At 40.4% G+C, this 24,154-nt stretch overlaps 1 protein-coding gene across 2 annotated transcripts; it reads right to left on the bottom strand.

Annotated features, from left to right (window-relative positions):
• Window positions 1–23,954, bottom strand: kif16bb (kinesin family member 16Bb). Of its 2 annotated transcripts, XM_067609737.1 has the most exons (20): window positions 23,371–23,953; window positions 23,224–23,287; window positions 23,031–23,141; window positions 22,778–22,894; window positions 21,928–22,025; window positions 19,969–20,084; window positions 19,743–19,885; window positions 19,247–19,415; window positions 18,640–18,768; window positions 18,264–18,439; window positions 18,083–18,148; window positions 17,936–17,995; window positions 11,861–11,980; window positions 11,655–11,706; window positions 11,406–11,543; window positions 9,970–10,052; window positions 7,643–7,731; window positions 4,383–4,556; window positions 3,467–3,557; window positions 1–2,756 (listed from the first exon to the last, which is right to left on the bottom strand). In XM_067609737.1, the coding sequence occupies exons 1-20, from the start codon at window positions 23,415–23,417 to the stop codon at window positions 519–521; spliced, it is 4,281 nt and encodes a 1,426-aa protein (XP_067465838.1). In that variant the 5' UTR covers window positions 23,418–23,953; the 3' UTR covers window positions 1–518. The 2 variants fall into 2 exon arrangements, with proteins under 2 accessions (XP_067465838.1, XP_067465839.1); XM_067609738.1 differs by lacking the exon at window positions 18,640–18,768 and having other exon boundaries at window positions 23,371–23,954.
• Window positions 23,955–24,154: the final 200 nt, after the last annotated feature.

Below are 24,154 nucleotides of genomic sequence, written 5' to 3' on the forward strand. Positions count from 1 at the left end.
TGGATTTACCTTACGTTTATTTTTACAAAACATATTCACACATATCCACCTCAATAGATCTATTTTCTTACATAAAATATATTTGATATTGACCACAACTTGACATACATATATACAATTTAACCATGACATTGAGATTATAATGTAAAATCTTTAAAAATATATATTATAATGCCCATGAAACAAAGTTACAAACATGATTTTAATCCTCAATGTTGAACCTTCAACCCCTAATTTAAAACATCCTACATTAAACTAAGAACATCTATGACAATATTACTGGTGAGGTATTGGGTAAAGAACATTAACATTGTGAAAACATAGAAATTAAAGTGTTTTAAAGACAAATTCTCAAGTACTTAAGTCATTTAATATAAAAACAAATCAATACAAAAACTTCTAAATTGGTCACAGTGAACTGTGACAAAACTGTCTGGTTGGGATGCACTTTTGCCATTGCTCCCTGTGAGTCAGAGTTTTCAAGCTGGGCTGTTCATTACCGGCTGTTCAGTCCTTGATCAGACATTTGACAAGTGATTAATCAGGCAGGTGGCCTCAGCGGAGCAACTGAAAGTTAATTTCCACACTTCTGCATGCAGAGATGAATTTGAAGCATGTGCAGGTGGGATAGCTGCACTTTCAGGGTGACCCCTGGCCCTCACATTTGCAAGGATTACATCCAGTCTGACAGCTCCACGCTTGTCTTCATCATGCACCAGCACGCAGCGCACATCTGAGCGCTGACGAAGAGTTAAATCGTGGAACTGGGGACGGCAGGGCTCTATAATCACAGAGCATGGGGTCGGGTGAAAGACAATATCCTCCTGCACCAGACCGAGATGGGTGTCAGTAAGTAAAAGCTGGGCCAAAGCCGCAGTGCGGTTACTGGAACTAACACACACCCCTACACTTGTGTACAGTAGCAGCTGCACCTCTCCCAGAGCGACTGTTTGTTGATCCATGTTACAATGAAGGAGGTAAACCAGATCTGTAAGACTTTTCTGAAACTGGCAGCACACCCTTAAACCAGCATCCAGCAGCAGGTCAGGTAAATAAGCCTGCCAGTCTAGAGAGATCCTTGTTAAGTCTCCGCAGAGCAGTGGGTGCTGAGAGACCCTCTTGTCATCGGGGCAGATGACACGAAGTATGGCCCAACACAGCTCTTTGGTATGCTCCTGGCTGTTGGTGTACAGACCCAAGATGCTCTCCTCTGTAGTCCCCGTCAAACGCAGACTGTGACCTGCTAAGCCTATCTGCACCTCCTTCAGCTGCAACAAGGGGAGTTGATGGAACAGCACCAGGAGCCCAGAGTCAGTAGTCAGCGTATAGAGGCCTGTCTCCATCAGGATCAAGAGCGCAGGACAGGGTTCAGGTTGGCTACATTTAGCCACATTCAGCCAAGAGAGAGCTACAATCTTCTGGGAAGTGAGCACTGAGGTAGAGATAACAGACTGCAGAGAGACCATCAGGTCTTGCAAGGGCAGATTTTGCAGGTTCACAAGGGCATCAGGAAATTCTATCAATGTTAGACAGAAGATTTGGATGTCATCTTTGTTCTGCACAGTCACTGAATTCTCCAATGCCTGATCCTTGTCTGCAGGTGCACTAGTGTGTTTCACTGGTGACAGCACTGCAACTGTTTTGTCTCCTTGTTTTATGTCAATATCAGCCATGCTCTGCTCTTTTGGTAACTGCAGATCCCCAATACTCATATTCATTGTCAAGATACCTTCTGGGATTAGCTGCAGGTCATCTGGCAATTCTTCTGCTTTGATAAAATAATGAGTTGGGGACAGGACCGGGAGTTGTGTGGCGTGAGGACTAATGCAGCCCTGAATAATTCTAGCTGCCTCCTCAGCCTGAAGGTGTTGATTTATCTCTGTCTGGATGTGCTGTATGAGTGGTAGGTCTTTCACCATGGAAAAAATGTGACTATCCTTGAACAGTGAAAAGACATAGCTCCCTTTAACCAGGGAGAAGACAGGGCTGTTCTTCACTACAGACAGGACCTTGCTTTCCCTGACTAGAGAGACAACATGACTGGACCAGCAGGCCCCAACAGGCAATTTTCCCTCCTCTCTGACTTGCTGTGATTGTGGAGAACTCCAAAGGTGACGCCCTGCATCCTGGACAATCCGAGAAACTCTGTTGAGCAAAGAGCCCAGCCCTGAGCTTTGAACTGCAACTCTTGCAGGCTCTGTCACACACATGTCCGGGATCTCCTCCAAACCTGCAGATTCATCCATCTCTTCACAGCCAAACTGGCCCTCGAAAGCAGTTTCGTCAGGTGGACAGCGGGCTGCCTGACTGCTGGGAGGCTTTTTGTCGAGCTGAGAATGAGTGCTGATCTGTGGGAGGACAGATGTGGAGCGAGTTCCTCCTATTCTCTGCAGGTGGGACATGCTGCCTAATGAGCTCCCAGCAGAGCCAGGTCCCCCCTTGTACCAGTCAGTCACAACACCTTGGATCTCGTTAGCATTCCCCTCTGGCTTCATGCCACATCCATCACCCGGGCCCAGGACACTTGTCTGCTGGAGGCTGGCATCCCCTGACCACACCTCCTCTCCCTTATAACATGCAACTCCAGCCCCACTCCCAGCTTTCCTCTGCAGCTGCTCAGACATGAGCTCTGGCCCTGATTTATGACACAAGTCCCTCTCCTGCTCCTGGCCATCTCTGGTGGTCACCCCACCCTGTAGTGTGTCTCCATCCAACTCAAAACTAGTGTGAGGAACAGGATATTTTCCAGGTATGGCCTAGTTTACATTGTGTAGGCAGTTGAGAAGAGGAGAAACGAGAAGAAATAAAACTTTAAAAGATTCTGTACAGTCATTCATGAATCATGTTTGTTGCATGCAATTTACTACAAACAATTACTGCCAATATTGAGAAATAAAAAAAAATTCCCCTAGCCCCCCACAAACATCTTTATGTATTCAATTATATATGAATACATAAAGATATGCAGGGGAAAATGGAGTGATGAACAACAAGGTACATGTATAAGCAGAAATATTTCAAAAGTGCTCTCATTGCAATGTGCTTTCACAAAATGAGTGTCATTTTCTTTGAAACCCCTGCAGGAAAGTGTAATAGGGTTTAAATATGTGCATAATAAACAAACAGAACAAGCCAAGGGAAAAAAGCATTTCATGCCTCATAAAAATCTGTATTGGGCCTGGCTGGCGAGGGGATAGGTATTGACATTTGCTCTGTTTTGCAAAGAAAAAAGGGACTTGTACTTGAGCTGCACAGTGGCGGTATAATGTCTCGATAAACAGAAACTGCAGAACAAAGTCACTATTTGCATATTGTGCTTTAGCTCTATTAAATTCCTTAAAAACTATTAAAAGCAATTTCCTCCATTCAGAAACAACCTATAGTTTATTGTTTAAATCCTTATTTCTATTACATTTAATAAATAATGTGATTTGTTGTAACTGTACACAAAAATATGAATACATACTGTAGTGGTGAGCTTGTCTGTTGTGACAGATGTAGGAGAGCTGCTTGGCAGTTTGGATTCATGTGTCCCAGCAGCCAGCACATCCATCTGGCTGAAAAGGGACACAGTAAAGATACAAGAACAAAATAATACATTTTAGAAAACTAAAATTGCATCTTGATATGAGGAGGCGTATGCACAATACAGCTGTGTTTATATTCGTATACATGCTGCCAGGCTCTTTGTTTTCAATAGAAAATTTAATTATTTGCTGTGGGGTGACACTGGAGACTTCAAACAGTTTGCAGGCAAAAGACAAGACTGCAATAAACCCCCCTCCACACACACAGAGAGAAAAACCATCCATTAGATTTGAAAAGCAAACAGCCCAAATGGCTGGATGAGATTAGAGCCACTCTACTAACTGTGAAATTAAATAGAATTTGTGCATGTTGATTTGAGGATTTACATACAATACTGAGCACTCCAGAGGGGGGAGCAGAAACCAAATATACAGCTCAGAATGATTTCTGACAGTAAACAGCGGCTTTGGTGGAGCTTTGTGTGTTGCGGCAGGTTGTCGAGGGGGAAAAGTGGGAGCATTAATGCATTGACAGCATCAACAAGAGGGACACAGTGCAGGTCCTTGTGACGAATAGAGGATTTTTGCAGATCCTGAGGATCAGTACAGAGGATGTCCTGTACTCAGTAATATTTGTCTACTCACATGAGTAAATTGAGAAACACTTATCAGGGATGCCCAGTGTAAGAATCAGACAAAATTTTGTTCATACACTTTTTTTTCCTGTCACGCACACCTCTCATATGCTGAGGTTTACAGTCTTCTTGCTGTGGAATGACTGAACAAAATTGGTACACAACAACAGATTCATTATCAAACCCACGGAGAGCACAGTTCACCTCCCTCCCAACTTACCCATTGCCAGTCACTTCTATCTCATCTCCTTTTGTCTTCTCATCTGCTCTGTGTTTATGGGGAGCCCCACTGTTTTCCTTTGAAAGTCTTTTGATGTCCCGGTTGCGTCTGTTCAGGCTGTCTTGGACCTGCTGCCATTCCACCTCCTGCTGGTTGAGCTTCTCTTCCATCCGCCTAGTCATCAATCATACATGCACACCCACAAAGTTTTTTTTTCGTGAGGTAAGCAGTCCACATGATATTCAAAAGTCCTATATGCTTTCATATGCACCCTTTAACACACTCATACCACATTTCTTGTACTTTTCCAATTCATTTAATAACTGTGAACTGTGATCAAACTCAAACCCAGATATTTGAAAGAAGCACAGAGAATTTTGACTAAAATGAAAGTAAAGTGGCAAACAAAAAAAAGAAAAGAAAAATCACAACCTTTAGAGATAGATAGGTTTGTAGGTAAGATCGTTCTAGCTGCACTAAAGCTGGTGGCAGGAGGTGTTAAGTGGCACAGTAGCTCCTAGAGTGATGGATGTTAACCAGTGTAAAAACACCATTTCAGGAGATGCAAGCTGCTAACAGCCTGTTGGTGGTCAGAGAAGGCAAACATTAAAGCTGGCACTTGGCCTTCTGGCTAGAGATGGAGGATACTGAGAGGGTTGTCAGATGAGGGGCTTTCAGAGCTAAAGGTGGCCATTAAAAGCCATGAGGGTCAAACACCAGCTGGCCTGTTCCATCACTGAGAGTCCAGACTTGTTTGGCTTGAAAGAACTGAATTTGGGCTTGGCTACGACATAGTGTCTCTGTTACACAGTCCATTTAATAAAGACTGAATCAAACACAGTGGGCCACCTTTTACTTGGACTAGAAGGTAAGAAGTGGGTCCTGTCATGAATTCATATGAAGTACAAAAAGCATGTATCCATGCTAACAGACAAGCATGGCGCTTTCTTTCCTTTGTACCTTGGAAGTTTCCAAACTAGGCACAGGGTTTGAACATTCATTATTTTAATGTTTCCCCAACCAAATATCCCAATTGTTTATATGATCAACTAAATAAACAAATCCATTAGAAAAAATGACTGTCAGTCTACCAATTAGCAAGCTTATGGGAAGCTATAATGCCACTTTCAGTGACCACACCATTCCAATTTCTAAGCTTCTCTGAACACACAGCTCCAAAATCTGAAATTCTTGACTCAATACTTACATAACTAGTTAGTAAAACCGCAACATTTCAGAGACTTCTCCAAATGCATCTGATAAATGCAGGGGGAACAAATGATTTGAAATGAAATGTTATTGCAACATTATGCAGATATGTTGCATCCACGTTACTTGCAGATGGCAAGAGGATTTCTACAACTTGTGCATACTTGAAAAAAATAGCATTCATCATGACATCATGAATCCATATATATAGATAGATAAATGAACCAAAGATCTAAATAAATACAAAAATGTGAAGCATTCCCTGTGCTGTAGGAGCAGGTGAGACTTTTTACTAATGCATTTACCCTCTTCCTGTCTGGACTCTCAAGTGAGAAAGTCTGTGATCCAACAGATGTATCTGATGATAGACAGGTTTCTTTTGGTGGAATGGAGCACCCCCTAAAGCAACTGCAGGTCACTGCATTAATATCCCATGTCACCCTGAGTTGCGTGGATATCCACAGCCACTGTCTGAATTCAAATAATTTTCTCTTATTTACCACTGAGGGTTATTTCCAAGATGATTGGGCAAACTGAAAAATCATTTCTGTCCTTGCTGTGAGGGAATTTGAGTTATGCGAACAGCAAGTGGAATAAGGATGTCATACATATCTTAGCAACAGGTGAAAAAGGTCATTTCCCTTAATGCCCATCTTCAGAGCTTGAACAGATGATGGTTTAGTAAGCCAAATGAGAGGGAGAAAAACACTTGAAAAATATCTGGTGTATGCACATTTAATATTTATGCTGCATTGTCAGTGAAAATTGAGAGCAAGAGAGGAATCAAATAATTAAAGTTCTGTTCGCCCTCGTTTGCCTGCGTGTATTGTATGTTTTCTATGCTGGAAAAAACAGTTGACAGTCCTACTGCTGATCCGTAATCAACACTTACAGATGTCTCAGTCCACAACTCACTCGTACTGACTCCCATTCTTGATATTCCGCACACTATATTACCAGTTTCATGCACAAACCCAGTTTTCCTGACGTAGGATAATGAAAACTCTAGCTGTGTAGTCAATTGATAGTCGCCCTGAAGTAATCCTCTATTTAGTATGCACATGCATGTTCACCCTTTCATATCCAAACCAAGCAGTGCAAAACCAGAAGATCAAGAAGGGGGTGCAAGTATCAGACTAAACGAGCTATGAATCACCTGCACAGAAGCGCTGCTTTTTGAGGATACTGCACTGTGAGGGAAATTACATGTCAAACAGCTCCACATGCTGTAAAACATCAAGGTTATCAGATCATGAGAGACAAGGGGAGTGTCTCAAATTGCTCACTACTTCAGCAGGAAGTGAATCACTAGACAGTGAATTGGATTTTGGGGGATAAAGATGTCACATTAACAGGTCTTCCAGAGTTTGGTAGGCTATATGTAAAAAAAGTGAAAAATAAGAATAAACTCTACCAACTGTTTAGTATACATTATGTATATGAAATATTCACATCTATTTCTGAAGAGAACAAAAATGAAAACAGCATTGAGACAGGCTCATATCCTTCATCATTGCCTCAGGTTGATGCAAATGCATGCTGGGATACTCGTTTACCACAAGTTCACACAAGTCAGCTCCCACAGGATAATTAATAAAACAGGCAGGGAAAGAACACTTCCAGGCATTTGGATCATGCTTTCCTAAATGTGGACAATACTTGGGCCATGACTGATGACATTTCACATGTCCACGAGAAAATAAGTACAGATGAGAACACAGATTAAGAAAAGCCTGTTGTTATTTTTTTCATTACATTCTGGGAATTTGCTGGGAAGCTGAACTTCCAGTGTACTACAATGATTTTAGAAATGGGACACAGAGCAGTTCACCTGCCGTGATTTCCACTGGCTCAGCATGAAACACTACAGGGTAGATTTTTGCATGGTCCCTCTTCTCTTTACAGCAATCCTGCCATAATTTATGGCTTTGATTTGGTCTATGCGCCCGATGAATGCTGCTCAATAAATAGGCACATAGCAGAGATTGAGGTGGAGTGGGTTCAGTTAGGCCTGGGTCACAGAGTGTAGAGGGCTATTACACATGCCTCACCCTGGATTTTGCAGCATCACCTTGGTCAGATTCTCGGTAGATTTGGACATGTCAGTCAAGGACAGGCTGGAGGCAGACAGCAGCTTGCTCTGCGGACAACAGAATGAGACAATATTGTGAAATGAAAATCTGTGAGAAATGAGCAGCCTACAGCAGATTTGCAATTATACAGTGGTGTAATTAGAGCAGTGTATACACCGTATGTATTCAGTATTTGGAGAAATATTAAAATCTAATCCAAAATGAGGGTAAACAAGATTAAAATGATCATGTACCCCTAAAAAGAAAGGGCCATACATTTTGACTGGCAAGAGAACAGCTGTAATGTTCAACCAGGTTCCTCCTTGTAATTTCATATTGTTTTACAGTTTATCTTGAGCACTGTTAAAAACACTGTCTGAAATAAAGGGGAATGTTATACAATTTGCTATTATTGAAGTAGACTATTTTAAAGCAAGTCACACACGTCATTATGGGTGTGCTAGCACATTTCAGACTGAGCGAATGCGGAACTCTTGAGACCATCTCGTTTGGAATCAATGTTAAAAATGAATGGCAAAGACTCTTCTTGGAACCCCAGTGGGACCTGGATGTCTGTGCTTTACTTGGCTGTAATAGTGTGCAATTTTCAATAATGCAGCGAGTAGAAAGCTGTCAAAAACTAGAAGTACAGCTGTGTGTATAAAATGGCATATGAATCATTTTGCACCATAACATGGTTTAAAACACAGGAGGGAATGCTTAAAAAGTATAATTAAATATAATTATACTAAAAGTAATTTTCAGTATAATGATAATACTGAACTGAGAAGAAAGACCAGAACCTCATTTTTTGAGATTCATTATGAGTGAATATCACAGTAAAATTGTCATAGTTTCATAATATCAATGCTCATTTCCAGAGTGAGGCCTGTAACCTCAGCATATTCTAGTCACTTCATTAACATAAGGTCTAAAAGCAACAGGCTTGATCATCTGTAATCTACATATACAGTGCCTGTAAAAAGTATGTTGCATGTTATGGTTTCTTTCTTTCTCTTTGCCACTCTGCCATAAAGCTTTGAGTAGTGAATCATCCAGGCAACCGTATTTGTATGCACAGTGTCCCCTGTCTCAGCTACAGCACAACAGCCTGTAGCTCCCTCTGAGTGTCCACAGGCCTCTTTCTGACCTCCCTCACTAGTGCTGACAGTTTTATGAGAACAACTTGCTCAAAGCAGACTTACAACTTCACTAAAATGTCTTCTGTTTTATATGACTGACCGAAATGTACTTTTCTTGCATCCTTCCACTAATTGGTAGTTTTCAATAAATTTGGTAAGATTTTGTTTGGAATGTTCCTTAAACTGTTTTTATCCTAATATCACACATCATGTTTCAATTGCACACACATGATCTAAACAACAAGACAAATGGCTGTGATGATTTATGATTGCGGTAGACAACTGTAACAATGAACAATTACACAAATTGTTGACATTTATTCCTATTAATAGTTATACCTTTCCAGAGCAATTTGCAGAAGACTTTCCAATCTCAAAGTTATGTTGTCAAAGTTTATGTATTAATGCATTCATAAAAGGACATTTTTCATGATTGTTTAGTAAATTTAAAATAATTTAATTGGTCCAGCACATTTCTGGGTTTTTATTCTTACACCCACTCAGCGCTCAAACTTACAAAAGCCAAACTTCTCAAGAATACTTTAACACCAACAAATTATTGGTGAGAAAACACTGGTTGCAATTTCTTAGGTAGACAAGGGTGAATTCACACAATGCTACTTTAAAAAAAAAAAAAAAAAAAAGGCATGAAAGCCAAGTGGGAGCTATTGCGAGATGGACGAAAAGCAGCCAGTTTTGAAAGACGCTGCACCTGGCCTTCTCTCAGGGTCAGCAAAGAGGTTTTCTAATTTAGCACTGTGGAGAGATTGTTGATGATGTGCCGGTCTGCCGCTTTTTTGAGCGCCAATTAATCAGAACAAAAGGAGTAGAGTTTCATGCTAAATAGACAGAAAAAAGCAGTGGCAGCAGTAGTTTTTAATTCTGATCAGAAAGAATCTGGTGCTGTTGTCAAGTTTCTGAGTTCAGTGTGAATCAGAGTTCAACATGAGCTGTGTTTGCTGAAGGTAGCAGGTATCACAGCTGGTAGTTATGGAAACAAACTTGTGCATGATGCTGACTTGCTTTTACAAAATTAACAGCAGACAATGCAGTCGAGGCAGCGTCTTTTTAGAAAAGATGCTCCTTCAGCTTTATAAAAAACAGCAGAATATTAAAAACACAATAAGAGAGTATGTCTGCAGCGGTTTTGGGTACCGTCTGTACCTGGCGTTCTTCTCTGAGCTGGGCAGCTTCTGTGGGGTGGTTAAAGCGAAATATGGTTCCTCTCCCTAGATGTATGATGGCACCTGAGGGGAAAACAAAGGGGTAAAGCATGAGAAAAGTGAAAAATCATCAACTCACTTACAAGCTCAAACTATTTGGTACAAAGGCTGTACCATCCACTGAGACAAACGTTACAATTTGAGACAGACCAGTTCAAGGAAAATGTGATGCATTTCAAAAGAGATGCCAGTGACAGCAATGGTGCTGAGAGTCTGCAAGAAAACCTTTGGAGGTGTGGCACAGCATCTATAATGCAGACAAGGAGCAAAAGACTTTGGCCATGGGAATCTTCCTGTTATTGTGGGATTGCAGTGAACTGTCTCTGCACTGAACTTGGGGAAAACTTGACAAACGGCACAAAAGTTAGCCTACATTTTTCTCTGCTGTGGTTGTGTGAATGAATTGCCATGAAGAACACAATTCCCAATATGACTGGCAGTGACCTAGACCAGGGGGGATGATTTACTTGAGAAAAATGGTCCAGGAAAACTTGAGAAGTCTTGTAAAGCTATAGAATTGAAGTGATATTAAGGTTTATATATCAGACTCGAGCTCATATGGCCACATCCACAGATTTTCTCGAGGTCTCCTCCCCATTTCCCCCCTCCTCTCTCGGCACAGAAAATACTAATCTTGCTACTACTAATGACTTCTGACGAGTGACAAAGCACCTGAGAGGGCAGCCTGTGATGGATTCCAGCTGCTGTTGGACTGAAAATTACTATCATTTGTTCAAGAAAATAGCTTCAGATGCAGCCGTTTCTGAAGGGGATATTGGATAACTTGAAATGGTTATAAAAAGAGACTAGCATAGCCAGGCCCTGCGCTGCCTGATTCTGTGTGCAGTTTTTATCTCTCAAAAGCAAAGCAGTGTGGATGAGGAGGCAGTAAGCAGTGAAAGCTCCCAGCCCCGGCAAGCAGGGTCTGCTCAGGGGGGCAGGAGTTTCAGCTTGGCTTGGCTCTGTCCTTTGAAAGGTTAATGCTCTGGCCCACTTCAAACCTGTCGGCCCTATCAACTCCATCTGCCAATTAAATGGAGGGCCTGGGGCTTTGTCTGGAGCTTTGTCCGGGGCCTCTCGCCCTTCAAAATGTTTAGTAAGAGAAATGGCATCTGCCCTGTAGAGAGCTGTGTTCACAATCCACTCATGCCCTGAGTGTGCTGCCATAGGGGAGCCAGGGACATAAAGTGTTTTTTTCATTTGCAGATGTGATGCAGTGATCTAATATCACTGCATTCAAAATGGATGAAAGCATTATTGGCTCCCACTAGTTTAATAATTGTACATCTGAGAACAAAATCTTTTTTAGTAGCCCCCCACCCCCTTTATGTTCATTAAAGAATAATCAGGAGCATATTAGCTTTGCAGAACGCTTACCCTGAGTCAGCTGGCAGGGTTCAGTTACCACAGAGCCATTCACTGAACACAGTGCACCATCCTGAGGGATCAGAGTCACGCTCCCAGCACGGTTCTCAAACACACAATGTTCACTGCAGAGTCCAGGCCCACGAAGGACTGCAATACAATTTAGTATAAAAGCATACAAAGAAATACTGCTTATGTTCAGTCCAATGGATAAAATGGAAACTGTACTAGAGTAACTATACTATAGTGACCCCGACTCACCAATATCCTGACTGCATGATGTTTTGTTGCTCCCGATCAGGGTTCTGCCATCCTACCGTGGAGATTCAAAGGTCATGATACAGTATGTAAGATGTTTGTTTGGAAATTGGAGGCAATTACTGTAAGCAGTGGACCTTGGCTGGTAATGATTTCTAAGAAAAATACAGATTAATGTGTATTATGCTAAGTCTCAATGCTCTATTCACTTTCAAATAATAGAGGATGATGCCAGTGCTCAGCAGGTCTTCATCGATGCCTATCAGATGAGGTAACTGGCAGTCAAGGACCACTCCACTCCCCTCCTTCCTCAGAGCCACCGTCTCCTCCTACGGGACACAAGAAAATATTCTGTGAGGGGGTGAAAAAACCTCTTTCAATAGCCTGTAGCAGGAATGGCACACAATATAAAATAAAAAATGCTGACAGACATTTAATGGCAACCAGCAGAAAACTGAATTCTTTATGACTGCTCTTCCTTGCCTGAAGGCCGAGCAGAATAGCGGCGTTCCAACCATGTGTCGCCATGAAGCAGTAGAGTGGCTAACGGCAAGAGAGACACCATAAATCATTCAGATTATCATGGCGAGAGTCAAACTGTACATTGTGCTCACCGAGCGAAACAGACGCACTGCCACCGCCCACGCACACATACACACAGGTGGGATGTATAACATGCATCGTTGCCTTTATTGACACATGGCTATCAACACTGTATGTTGCTACTAAAAACACTCCCAAGCTTGTAAAGTATATCAACTTTAGATAGCAGCAGCAACAAACTTCTTCAAACTAGTTCCATGTCATTTACAATGTGTCTGAAGGAGTATTGTATGAAAAGGTCAAACCAAAGTGAGTTCATGTGGCTTATAGCTTCACGTGAAGTGGAAGCCTGCCATGCGGTAGCTTAAGCATCAAGCTACACAGCCATCAATAGTGCATTACTTGTTGAGCAAAGTGAATAACTGGGGTAAAATGAATCATTATAAGAGATTATTTCATAGGGGCATTTTCAATTTTTTTTCCCTGTATGACATGTTCTGTGTTTGCATAAATGCCAGATCTCAGGATGCAAATGAAAAAAAAATATACTTAAATGTCCATATTTCACACATATAGCAACATTACAGTTACACAATTCAAAAATCAGAAATTAATGTCCACATGAAAAAAAAAAAAATCCATTCAGCTTGTCCAGAAATCCCTGCTAAATATGGATTTAATGGCAGTACAGCACCTCTCTACAGAAACGTGATAAGTAGTAGAGAAATTGATTTAATCCTTGAAAGCCATTTCTAGAGCACACGACAGCTACACTTAAACCTCTGATCTGTTCCATACATCGCTTCACTGCCTCCAACAATTGTTGCTGAGGAAATGTAAAAGCATGAGTCACACCACCTTACAGCATATGTGTCTGTCAAGGGGTGATATTCATTTAACTTGAAATGTCATTTGGTATTATTTAATTTCTAACTTGACTAAAGAGGTACAAAAGGAGTTAAGAAAAGACCAGACAGGCTGCAGACGGAGTGAGTTTGTTGAGCAGTTAATTTGGCAATTATTCAACAAGAAATGAAACGTTTAGCCTCGGATGACCTGCTAGGTTCAAAAGACACACTGAATTAAGCTATAAAGAGAAACTTAACTCTCTGAGCAAGTGTTTAAGGCCAATAACCTTTTCCTCCCAGGGAAGTGGCTGTGGTTCAATAACCCAGAGTCTACCAAAGTATGAGTGGCCCTATCAGAAGTCTTCTTCTGTTAAGCTGGTGGACTAATGCCTCACATTGCCATGGATTATCATAAGTACCTCCCCAAGAGGCAGAGCAGAAAATCTCACATATGAAGGATTCAGAGGCAACACTCTGCATAAACTAGTTCTCCTCTCTTTCAACCTCCTCCTACTCTGTTTCGTATAGATTGGACCATGAAGAGAGAGACGTGTCCACCACCACCTCACTCATTGGCAGTTGTGAGATGGGAGAAATCCTTTTCTCTAATGAAGAAGGAGAGGCATCGACCCCAGCCCCTGTACTTAATTAAAAGGGATTCTTCACAGACTTCATTAGAGGTGAGGAGCAGCCCAGCAGATTAATGCACTGTGTCACTTTCCTTAGACATCAGGAGCCGAAGAGATACTCTTATTTTCTCCTCACATTCGCACACATGCCAGAGAAAGTTGCTCCTCACACCACACCCAGTCAGTCAGTCAGTCTGTCTGTGTGCTATGAGGACAAAAAAAAAAAAAAAAAAAAGTCTTTCAGACTGAGGCAGCTGGTGAACATACTGTAATTAACTGTGGCCTAGACCAGCAGCCAGGCTCGGGCAGCATTTAGGCTTCCATTAAAATCCATCATCTGTGGTTGGGCTGAATTTTTAATGGATTTTTTCTCAGTGCTTTGACAGTTCAGGTTCCCGACTTGGTTAATATGCATTTCAAAACACTGTCATACCAGGCCAACCAATCATTCTTTCCTGACTTCCCATCAGACTCGTCAAGTGGAGCAACTTGCCAACAGAACAGATAAGTAGGCACTGAAGTCAGAACAAGAGAGAAATTTGAATTGCTGTTACATTATAAAGGTTAATTTTCTGGAAATGAGCTGTATTTATGTCCCTATTCTTTACAAAGTTACAATGAGTGACGCATAAAAGGAAAGGCAATTACATGGACAGTTTTCAAAATGGCATGACACCCTTTGTTTGCAGTGATTGGTTATATTCCAGTATGTTAACTCACAGAAAAGAACTGGCATCTTGTTAGCAAGCCTTTCCGGTTCTTAACCTTCCCTTGATGTTATCTGTGTGTGCTACATGTAAAAGCAGAATCTCAACCAGAAACTTGTTCCGGTTGTAATATAAATGTGTTGTGTAATTAGACTGATATGTGCTCCAGCCATCATGTTGCCATGCATGTACTTAAAACTTAACTAAAGAGGGAATCATCCTGAGAAAAGCTCTTCTGGGCCCCTAATCAGTCAAAAAAATTATCCTGCCATGCATCTCACTGCCACTTACATTGGTTAATGTGTGCTTTGTGAACTGATTTTAGCAGTAAGATTTTTAGTAGTAAGATTGTCATTGTAGGCAGGAAAGACACCTACAAAACATGTATTCATCATATGTTTCAAACAGCATAATTGGTTTTTATTAAATTAAGAAAAGAATGTGAAGGATTAAAAGAAAGCTACTGATAAGAATATGTAGACGTCATGAAAAGCTATAATGACAAAATATGATGTACAACTGCTGACAGTATGAAGTAAACTGACATTAAACAGAGCAAGGCTTAGAGCATTTGAAGGCTTAAGTTATGTCTTTGTGCTGATTGTTGCATGTTTGGGAAATACAAAGACTACCAGGATCAAAAGAAACATTGTGGTTCATTTTATCTTACTGAAATGGAGGTTCCTCCCACCACACTGTGTTACAAGGGGACCTGAGAGGGTGGCTGGGGGAGCAGAATGCAACTCAACTCGTGCAGTAGGAGTACTCACAAATCTGTGTGTGTGCGTGCGTGTGTGTGTATATATATACACACCCCTGCAGTAGACAACATTTCACTTTACCCTCTTCCTGCTTTTTTTTGTTCTCTCAATCTGTTGCCGTCTCTGTCTGGTAAGAGGCTGCTCTGGAATCCATCTTATATTAATTACTTTCTCATTCCCACATGCCCTGTAACCAATCTGGGAAGCTGACGATGAATAACTTTGCATTCTAAATCTGCTTTGAATACAGAATTCAAAACTCTGTTTACACCGCTCTTGGTCAACTTGTCTCCTAATGGCCCAAGCAGAAATTCCATCTAACGCTCAGCAAATTAACACAAAAAATATATGAGACTTGAAGAGTCTGAGAAGACTGTTCTGAATTTATGAAGTGAGCATATACAGCACTTTAAACTTTAACATGGAGGCTGGATTATATCAGCATATCCGGTTTACTTAAAACAAATCAAGTTGAAGGCATTAGTTTAAAAAAAATAAATAAATCTTTCACTAAATTCCACAAAAGTGATTAAGCTTTTGTTTGTCAAGTACGTGTGCAGAATTTTGAAATGGCAGACTTCAAACAGGGTGCGAAAGTGCTTCTCTATACTAAGCTGAGGAAAGACACCCTCTCTAATGTCTGTGCAGCAATCCATGCAGGAATCTCACTTACCATTTTTCACCCGGGCAGAATGCAAATGCACAGGAAGACAAATGTCAAATCCATAAAGTCATTCATCAAACACTTAGAGCTTCAGCAACATCCGTGTGCCTGCTGGTCACCAGTACAGTGGCCTTTTCGCCTAGGTGTCACGTTGTATCATGCATCATAACAGGTGTTTACATGGATGGGCACAGTCCTGCAGTAAATAAGCCATATTTTTCAGCTCTGACAGTAAACAGACGATTTTGCCTCTGAGCGTAAAGTCATCACCGCTTCAACATGCAAACAGATTTACAACACTGTAACTTTAATTAATATGCCGGACAGTCAGAGACGAAAGTGCCATATGTCAATAATCAAGACCTCTTAATTAGGAGCAGTGACAGCTGCTAATGAGTTTCAATACACTGTCATGAATAAAGGGCTGTCAAGCCACTAAATGTCACCTGCTAACCACCATACAAGATAGAATGTTAATTACTCAGCACACACAGGAAGACGACATTCACGTGTCCGGTATTCAACGTCCTTACCTAAAGTCTTCTTAAATGTAAAGCTTCACAAAAAGTCGTCAGATTGTGGGAAATTTACTCTGGTACAGGATCACTAGTTGCTACTACAAGTCAAGAATACACAAATGTTTTCTGAGACATTTTTCAAAAAAAATAATCAGCACAGCCAGATCAACACAACAGCTTAAATCCATGCAAAAGTTGCTAGAGAGAATATACTTCTAGTGTGTATGATAGAGACAGGAAGTCAATCCATAATTCTCACGACTGGCATGCTTCACAGTTCAATGCATAATGCAACAGGCTACTTGGCTGAATACGATGAGTCCCAAACAGATGACATTTGGTGTTATTTGGGAGGTTGGGCACAAATTCAACAGAGGAAAAGCGTTGGGTGTAAACTCTAGGTTGGCAAACCCTGGCTTTTTTGGAGGCAGCTTGGGGTTTTGTGGGGATGCTGCCACTTACAGAGAAGGCATGTCTGTTCTGTTTCTCTCAAGACTCCCTGAATGCCGTCACACACTAACTTCAGCATCATTATAAGAACTCAGCTTTTGCGTGCCATTTGAATCTAAATAGATGGAAAATTAAATTTAAATGCCAGGTTGACTCCACTCTCATTACCCTTTGCTGTCCAATAAGTGGCTCTGGCTGTTCACAAGACTTGCAGTGACACCAGCTGGTAGGATGACTTTACTGCAAACAGTAATGTCTGTCAAAACTGCTGCTGGAGGCTTCCTGGGTTGATGATTGTTAGTGTTAAAATTAATAAAGCAAACCATCGCACTTTATGTACTCAGTGGCCTTGTCTTTTGCCTGCATATATCATTCTGCGCCAAGCTTAAAATAGTGTCATTTTTACATAATATTTCACTGAATACACCTTTGGATTTTGGGATTTAAAGTGAGATACAAATGTGTTATGACATATTACAAAGTTGAAAAAGGAGGCTGAGAAAACAAGGTAGGAAAAAAATCATAAGCAACAAGAGCACCTAACAAACTACTGTCTGTCTAAAAACAACTAAGATCAAAAAATATAACTTTGAACATCGGGTGCCTTACTTTTTTTTTTTTTTTTTTTTTTTAAAAACGCTTCATCCCAACTTTGCAGAACTGAAAAAAGAAAACTTTCAGATGGCAAAACATTGGGTTTTACTGTAAGTCTTAAGATGCTTCTATGATACTATTGATTAGATGGAAAAAAAACCAAACTGGATTGCTGGAACAAAGCTGTTCATCAGGCAATTTTCTCCAGTTACTGTCTTCTAGCTCATGTCCAAAAGTCAAACATTCCAAGTTTTTGTGAATCACACTAACAATTTGTATTGGCACTGGGAAATTTACACAAAGCCTCACTTAGCCTCTGGGAAAATACACTTTTCTTACAACAGACTGACACTGACAAAGTGATGATTCAAGCCCCTATTATTCTCTAAAATTGCTGTGGAGGTGGCTGATTGAGGCCACGAGCCTAGACCATCTGTTGGACTTAGTCATACATGCATGTGACAAAAAAAAAAGCCATAAAGACTTCACGGATATATAAAAGATTTTCAAATTTTCATTCAGTACTACATTAAAAAAAAACATTAATACATGCATGAATCATTTCTGTACCTGCAGAATACTCTGAGTTTCCCCCCATTTGTTGGTCCACTCCTTGGTCAGTGTTCGCACCTGGGGGACATTGCAGGAACAGCATGTGCATTATTTACAGAGGAACACATCAAAACACCTCTGTTCTCCTTTTGGCAGATGACTCACCTTTGCCTCATTCTGATGCAGCTCCTCATCTACGTTCACAGAGGAAGACAGCTCCCCGCGGGAAACCTGGAGTAGTAGTGAAAAAACAGCCATACCTTCAACGTAACCTTTGAATAATATCCGTCAATTTAACATATTATTCTTGATGCTCTTTTATGCAAGATTGAACATAAGCATGGACCTGATTGGCTTCCTCTAGCAGCATCCTGAGCCTGGTAACCTCTTCTTGCAGCTCTCTGATCACCTTCACGCTGCTGTCTTCATTCACTGTGGGAGAGTTCACTATGTTTTTAGCGCGGCTGGCATACCGCAATGTGCTCAGGGTCTCCCCATAGTTCACATCAGCAGGAGAAATGGCTGTCGTGAGAGATCACCCGGGAGAAATGTACACAGGAGTGAGTTAAAACATGAAAAACAAAAAGAGTATTATGTGGTTAACATTATATTGTTCATTTTTTAAATACAACTTCAAGAGCAGAAAAAAAAGAGGCCACAAAAACTTTCTGGAAATTTCCTGAAATGTTTTGGTGTCAAGAGTTCAGATTAACAGTACATACTTGCTATCATAGCGGTCTTTGAGTTCCCACCCAGGCTATCTTTAAGTAGCCAAGTCAGCACAGAGTTTCGGTAAGGAATGAAGATCTGCCTCTTCTTTTTTGTTTTCTGTCCTCTCACGCTGAGGTCAGCTGGGAGGTCACACAGAAAAACAACACTGACTCAGAGACATGAGGGTTCCAATAAGATATGTAGTGTTTCATCCCAGAGCTCTATAGATCTATTTTGGAGATAAAAAGGGTCATTGCCAAATGTTAATCCTCAAAAAGTGTAAAACTACTTTGCACTAACAATCTTGAGTTTGCTAATACCCTCAATAGAATTAATAGCTAGTTTAATTCCAGCCACAATCAGAGCAAAAGTTATTTTTTCCTAAAAAAATAGCAAAATCTATGATAAAAAAAATTCTGAGTGGTAAAACAAACTAGGAAAGTAATCCCGCACTATGATTCATTTTGAAATAATTGGAGTGATTACAGCAAACAAAATTACTGTTCCCGTATAGAATGCCATTGTTATTCCTCCTCGTCTATTATTGAGCCAGTCAGCTCAATAATAGATGGAGATGTTGTGTCATGGTGTGTCAGTCATGCTGTTAACAGCATTTACCCAAAGCTGAGATCACACTGCCAAGGGTGACCAGGGATTTGTTGATGTTGGCACCTTCCTTCAGCCTGGTGCCTGTGGTGCGTGTGGCATCAGCTCTCTCGCTGCCTGCCAGGTCTACCAGGTGGATCTTACTCAGCGTTTCACATGGCAACTCTGCATCAAACCACGCCTGTGGCATGAAAAAAACATAACTGAGCAATCCTCGTTTAGTTCAAAAGAGGCAATTCACAGATCACAGAGGAATACTTAGGCATATAGGCGGTATCACGACAAAAGTGCTACTCAAGATGGAAGAAAAAATCCTTTGAAGATGGAAAAAAACATGTTAAAAATGTTCAGAACACAAAAACGAATAAACGGGGGTAATTAAAGCTCTTGAGGGATGGACTTTACTGACATCCAAATAGATTTTAGGGAAACTTTGAAATGTTTAACCCAATACTTCATACTGACAACATGAGACATGGCAGCAAGGATACTAAACACTGCAGTAAACCTGAGTGAAGTTGATGGTGAAGATTGCATGAGAGCGGCTGCTGACGTCATTCATCCCCGTACTGGCTGTGGTGCGGTTGGCATTTCCAAGAATGATCTGCTCCTCTATGTCACTGTGGGTGTGCACCAAGTGCTTGGACAGATCTAAAAACAACAGTTTTCTGTATAAAATATTCTGCATTTCAACTCAACTGAGATGGATGTGGTATACAGAATAAAACCCTTACTCTCGACATAGGGCCCATCCCTGGGGTGCTCTCTCACTCTCAAGCCTCCATTATCTGTGGGTGTTGTTCTGTTCTTAAGGAGATCCTGCACACGTTCATTGTAGATCTCCAAAAAGCTGGTGCCAAGTCACAAACACAAAATTCAAATTTAATCACAGATTGCACACAGGGCCACAAAGGTACAAATTAATAAAGAGTTTTAGTGTTGATATGTGAAGGCACAACACCAAATGAGAACAAAACAAGTTGCTATTCACAGTCTACCATGAAAATAAATACACAGTAGGTTTAAAGCCAAATTATTGTGCTTGCATTGTTCTGCTCACATTAGCAGTGAATAAACAAACATACTGGTATGCAAAGTAGGCTTTGGCAGAACACTTCAATCACTACTGTGGTGGGTGTTTGCAAGAAGCAAAAGGAATAGTCTAAGTGGCTGATTCAAAAACAATACAAGGCATGGAGCAATTAGGCTTTACGAGAGCGTGACAGTAATGAAATGGCAGAGACCATATCCTCTGGATATAGCCATGCAGGTTGTTTTCTGGCATAGTGTTGAGAACTCAGACATGTCACAAAATTAGATAAATGGCTAAAGGCATAGCTGCCATTATTATAATAACAAAACATGGAGGGTCATTAAGCCAGTTACATATGATTCCAACTACCACCATCTCCTAACAGTATACAAAATGTATTTTTACATTGTGGGGATGGACAACAAAGACAAAAAAAACAAAAAAAAACAGTTAGAGGTTTTAAGGGAGAAGTGAGAGATGGCCATAACCAAAAGGTTAAATATTGTATCAAAGTACAAACAGTTTAAACAACATAACCAACAAATAGTCGATAGAGGTATTGGGCTCAAGTTTTTTGAGTGATATATCAACACCACAGAAACAAACAAAACAGAAGCTATGAGGTGAAAAACACATTTAGAAATGGGAACATTATTGCATCAACTGGAAGACATGTGTACTAGCTTTGTCATGCTTTGTCATTCTTAGTTCTGACTGGATGTCTACATCACTGTCAGCTTGAGGAAGCAGAAAGTAGAGCAGGGTACACTTGTTTTTTACTTGTTTACACTCCTTTTTGATGGCCACAATGCCTTTGGTTGTACTCAAGAGGTTTTGGGTTTTATGTGTAAAGTGCTGTGATTCTCTGCTTGATTTTGAGATAATGAGAATAAGACGTTTTTGTTTCTGAATATTTTTGCAACTTTTTTTTCTTGAGGTTTTGTTATTATAGCATCATGGATATGAGGGATAAACTGAGGCCTTAATGCAACTGAAGTGACAATACTTGTGATGTACCATCTCTATATGGCATCTCAAGTTACATTGTCCCTTAAAACTTGTCACATTAAAACAAATGTTTTGAGTTTGAATTTGTTTGGTCTCGAACGGCAAGAAACAAACCTGTTTGAACAACTGACTCCGCATGGGTTCAGTCAAGATATACCTGAAACTACTACTACTACTATGCATTTAGGGTTTACCATTACATTAAAAATAGTTTGGAAAAATGCACTCAAAAATAATAGAGGCACTGAAAAAAGGCTTGCAGTAGCAGGCTCTTAATCCTTACATTAAAAGATCTGGGTTGGCAATACAATCATCAACATGTGTTGCTTTATTCTTTTTTACTATGGTATCATGATTTTGTTTTTACTATTTTGTACTAAATCTGCAAATAACAAATATCCTGATGCACAGTCCCCACAACACATACAACATGGATTCAATGCTGTTACTAGAACACCATTTTTCCTTACGAATTCAAAGCTTATGAGCAACAAATATGACCACCTGCTGACAATTTCTAAGACTTTCATGAGTAAGAAAAAATACTGTCAACTGGAAACTTTTAGCATGTTCAAACAGTTCAATCCAAACAGTCATGCACTATCACTTTAAGATAAGGAGGAGCATCACTGTATGTATGATAGCCACTCACCTGACCTCTGTACGGAATGACACGGCATCAGTCGTGCTTCTCTGAGATATTTCACAGAACAAGCCTTCACAGATCCGTGGGATTAAACCTTTATCTTCCTGGCACATTAAAAGGGAGAAAATGTTGCATTTAGAACTCTTATCACAAAACGCTAGTTATACACACTCCCATTACAATATGTTCTCTTAATTTGGATGTCTACGCTATGCTGTGAACACAACTTAGCACATGTGAAGACTGCTGAGCAACACAACAACAGCTCATCTGATATGGAGTTACTGAAGCATAAAAGCAATTCCACTCTGAGCTGCATGCCCTTGTTTTAATTACAAAGTAACAGATAGTAAGCATTAAGAGCCATATATAATTATCTAGGATGTTGACAGCAGCTCTGCCGATGACCTTGCACACGTCTCCTGGTAGACAAGCAGAAACCTCAGTGGTAATGTGAAATTTCCATTGCTGTGCAAGGTGAGGAGAGAAAAGCTGCAGGCTGCTGCCCTCATCACATTTTCTGATTAGTGGGGAGAAACATGGAGATAAATGGAGAGACTGGGAGGGACGTCTGTTGAGGCTGCCATCAGTCAGTATCTAATGTGGTGAAGAGTCAGTGCTGTGTTCACACTAGGTTAGCGTTACTGGGATTTTTGCAATGTAAGCTCACAGTGGTGAGAATATGTGACATTGGGGGCGTCCCTGGTGATTGAAGGGCTGATTATAGGGCACATTAGGCATGCAAGTTGGAAATATTCAGTTTAATCTAAGAATGTTCATATGAGAGCTACCTTTTAAGATAAAAATGCATTTAAACCTTAGTAAAAGTGCTGAGAAAGCTGAAAGAAAGCCTTACTTTATGACCCATCATGGTGTAAGATTTTCCTGAGCCTGTTTGGCCATAGGCTAACACACAGGCATTGAAACCCTCAAATGCAGCTTTCAGAACATCAGACCCCAAGTCATGGAAAATCTAAAGTAGAACAGATAAAGTTAGTTAAAATAGGAGGTAAAAAAGAGGAGATAACTCAAACCATGAACCAATTCATTGTTGTACACTACAATACAAAAAAGTTATGCAAAAGGTGTAAACAGAAGAATTGAGATACCCTCTCCTGGGATGCAAATGTGGGGCTTTCTCTGTCAGTTGAATCATATGAGAAGTCATAAGAAAAGATATTCCCTCTGTCCATCAGCTCATCCCCTCGAACAGGTGAAGGCTAGAATATCAAAAGAACAGCCCAATCTTAATAAGAAATTTTTTTACCTCAATATAGTGCATCTCATTTTGGGCAAAAATACCTTATGAATAGATAAGCTGTTCCCTTTTATGTGGGTTATGACCTTCGATGATAACTGCTTTTCTCTGTGGAAAAGTAGTGGAATATTTGACATCTTAGAGACAATAAAATTTTTAAAACCAAAAACTAGTTGTTGTAACTCCCATACCTTTTGTTCAATGGACGGACTCGGACAGCTACACGCACTGAAGCCATTGCTTGATCAAAATCAAACAGAGCACACCTAACAGCCTGTATTCCCCAGCAGTCCCCCAGCCTGTTTTATCCTCAATTCTTTGTTGGTTTAGAAAGAAGGCTGCCCTCCTGCAGCGTATTTCACATCCAATTATCTCACCTGTGACCTGTTCTTACTTTCTCAACACACTACACAAACTGGCCACTGGGGTTTAAGGAATTACACTCCACACCAAAAAAGCTTTGTACTGTTTGTCCTGTGACAGAAATCTTTAAAAGTTTCCATAAATACTCTGCTTTAATTTTGATCCTACTCCTTGTACATTTTGTACCAATGTGGATGAAACTGTTCATCTTTTTTCACTCATGTCTTATGCTAGATGATAGCCTATACAGACTTGGCAGACTATCTCTTAAAATAGGAGATATCTGTGTTTTTAAAATTCACAGTTTTTCCTTTCTACTAGAATAAATTACAAACAGAAGTTGCTGGTTTAATGAATTTAAATATGTCACTTGGTAAATATATCAACACATGCAAATGGACTCAGCCAGACTTTACACACTTTACTTATCATTACCTCCTTCTATATCCTAATCAATAAATCAGTTTAATTACATTAACATTCACATGTTTTGTTTTTTTCCCCATTTTCTTCTTTATTGACATAAAAAACAGGTACAATCTCCTCTTCCACAAAGTGATCACATATAGAATATCAAAATATTCATCTTACGGTTTGCAGAAGAAAAGTAAA

Source organism: Thunnus thynnus, chromosome 14, assembly GCF_963924715.1.
Source record: "Thunnus thynnus chromosome 14, fThuThy2.1, whole genome shotgun sequence".
Lineage (NCBI taxonomy): Eukaryota > Metazoa > Chordata > Actinopteri > Scombriformes > Scombridae > Thunnus > Thunnus thynnus.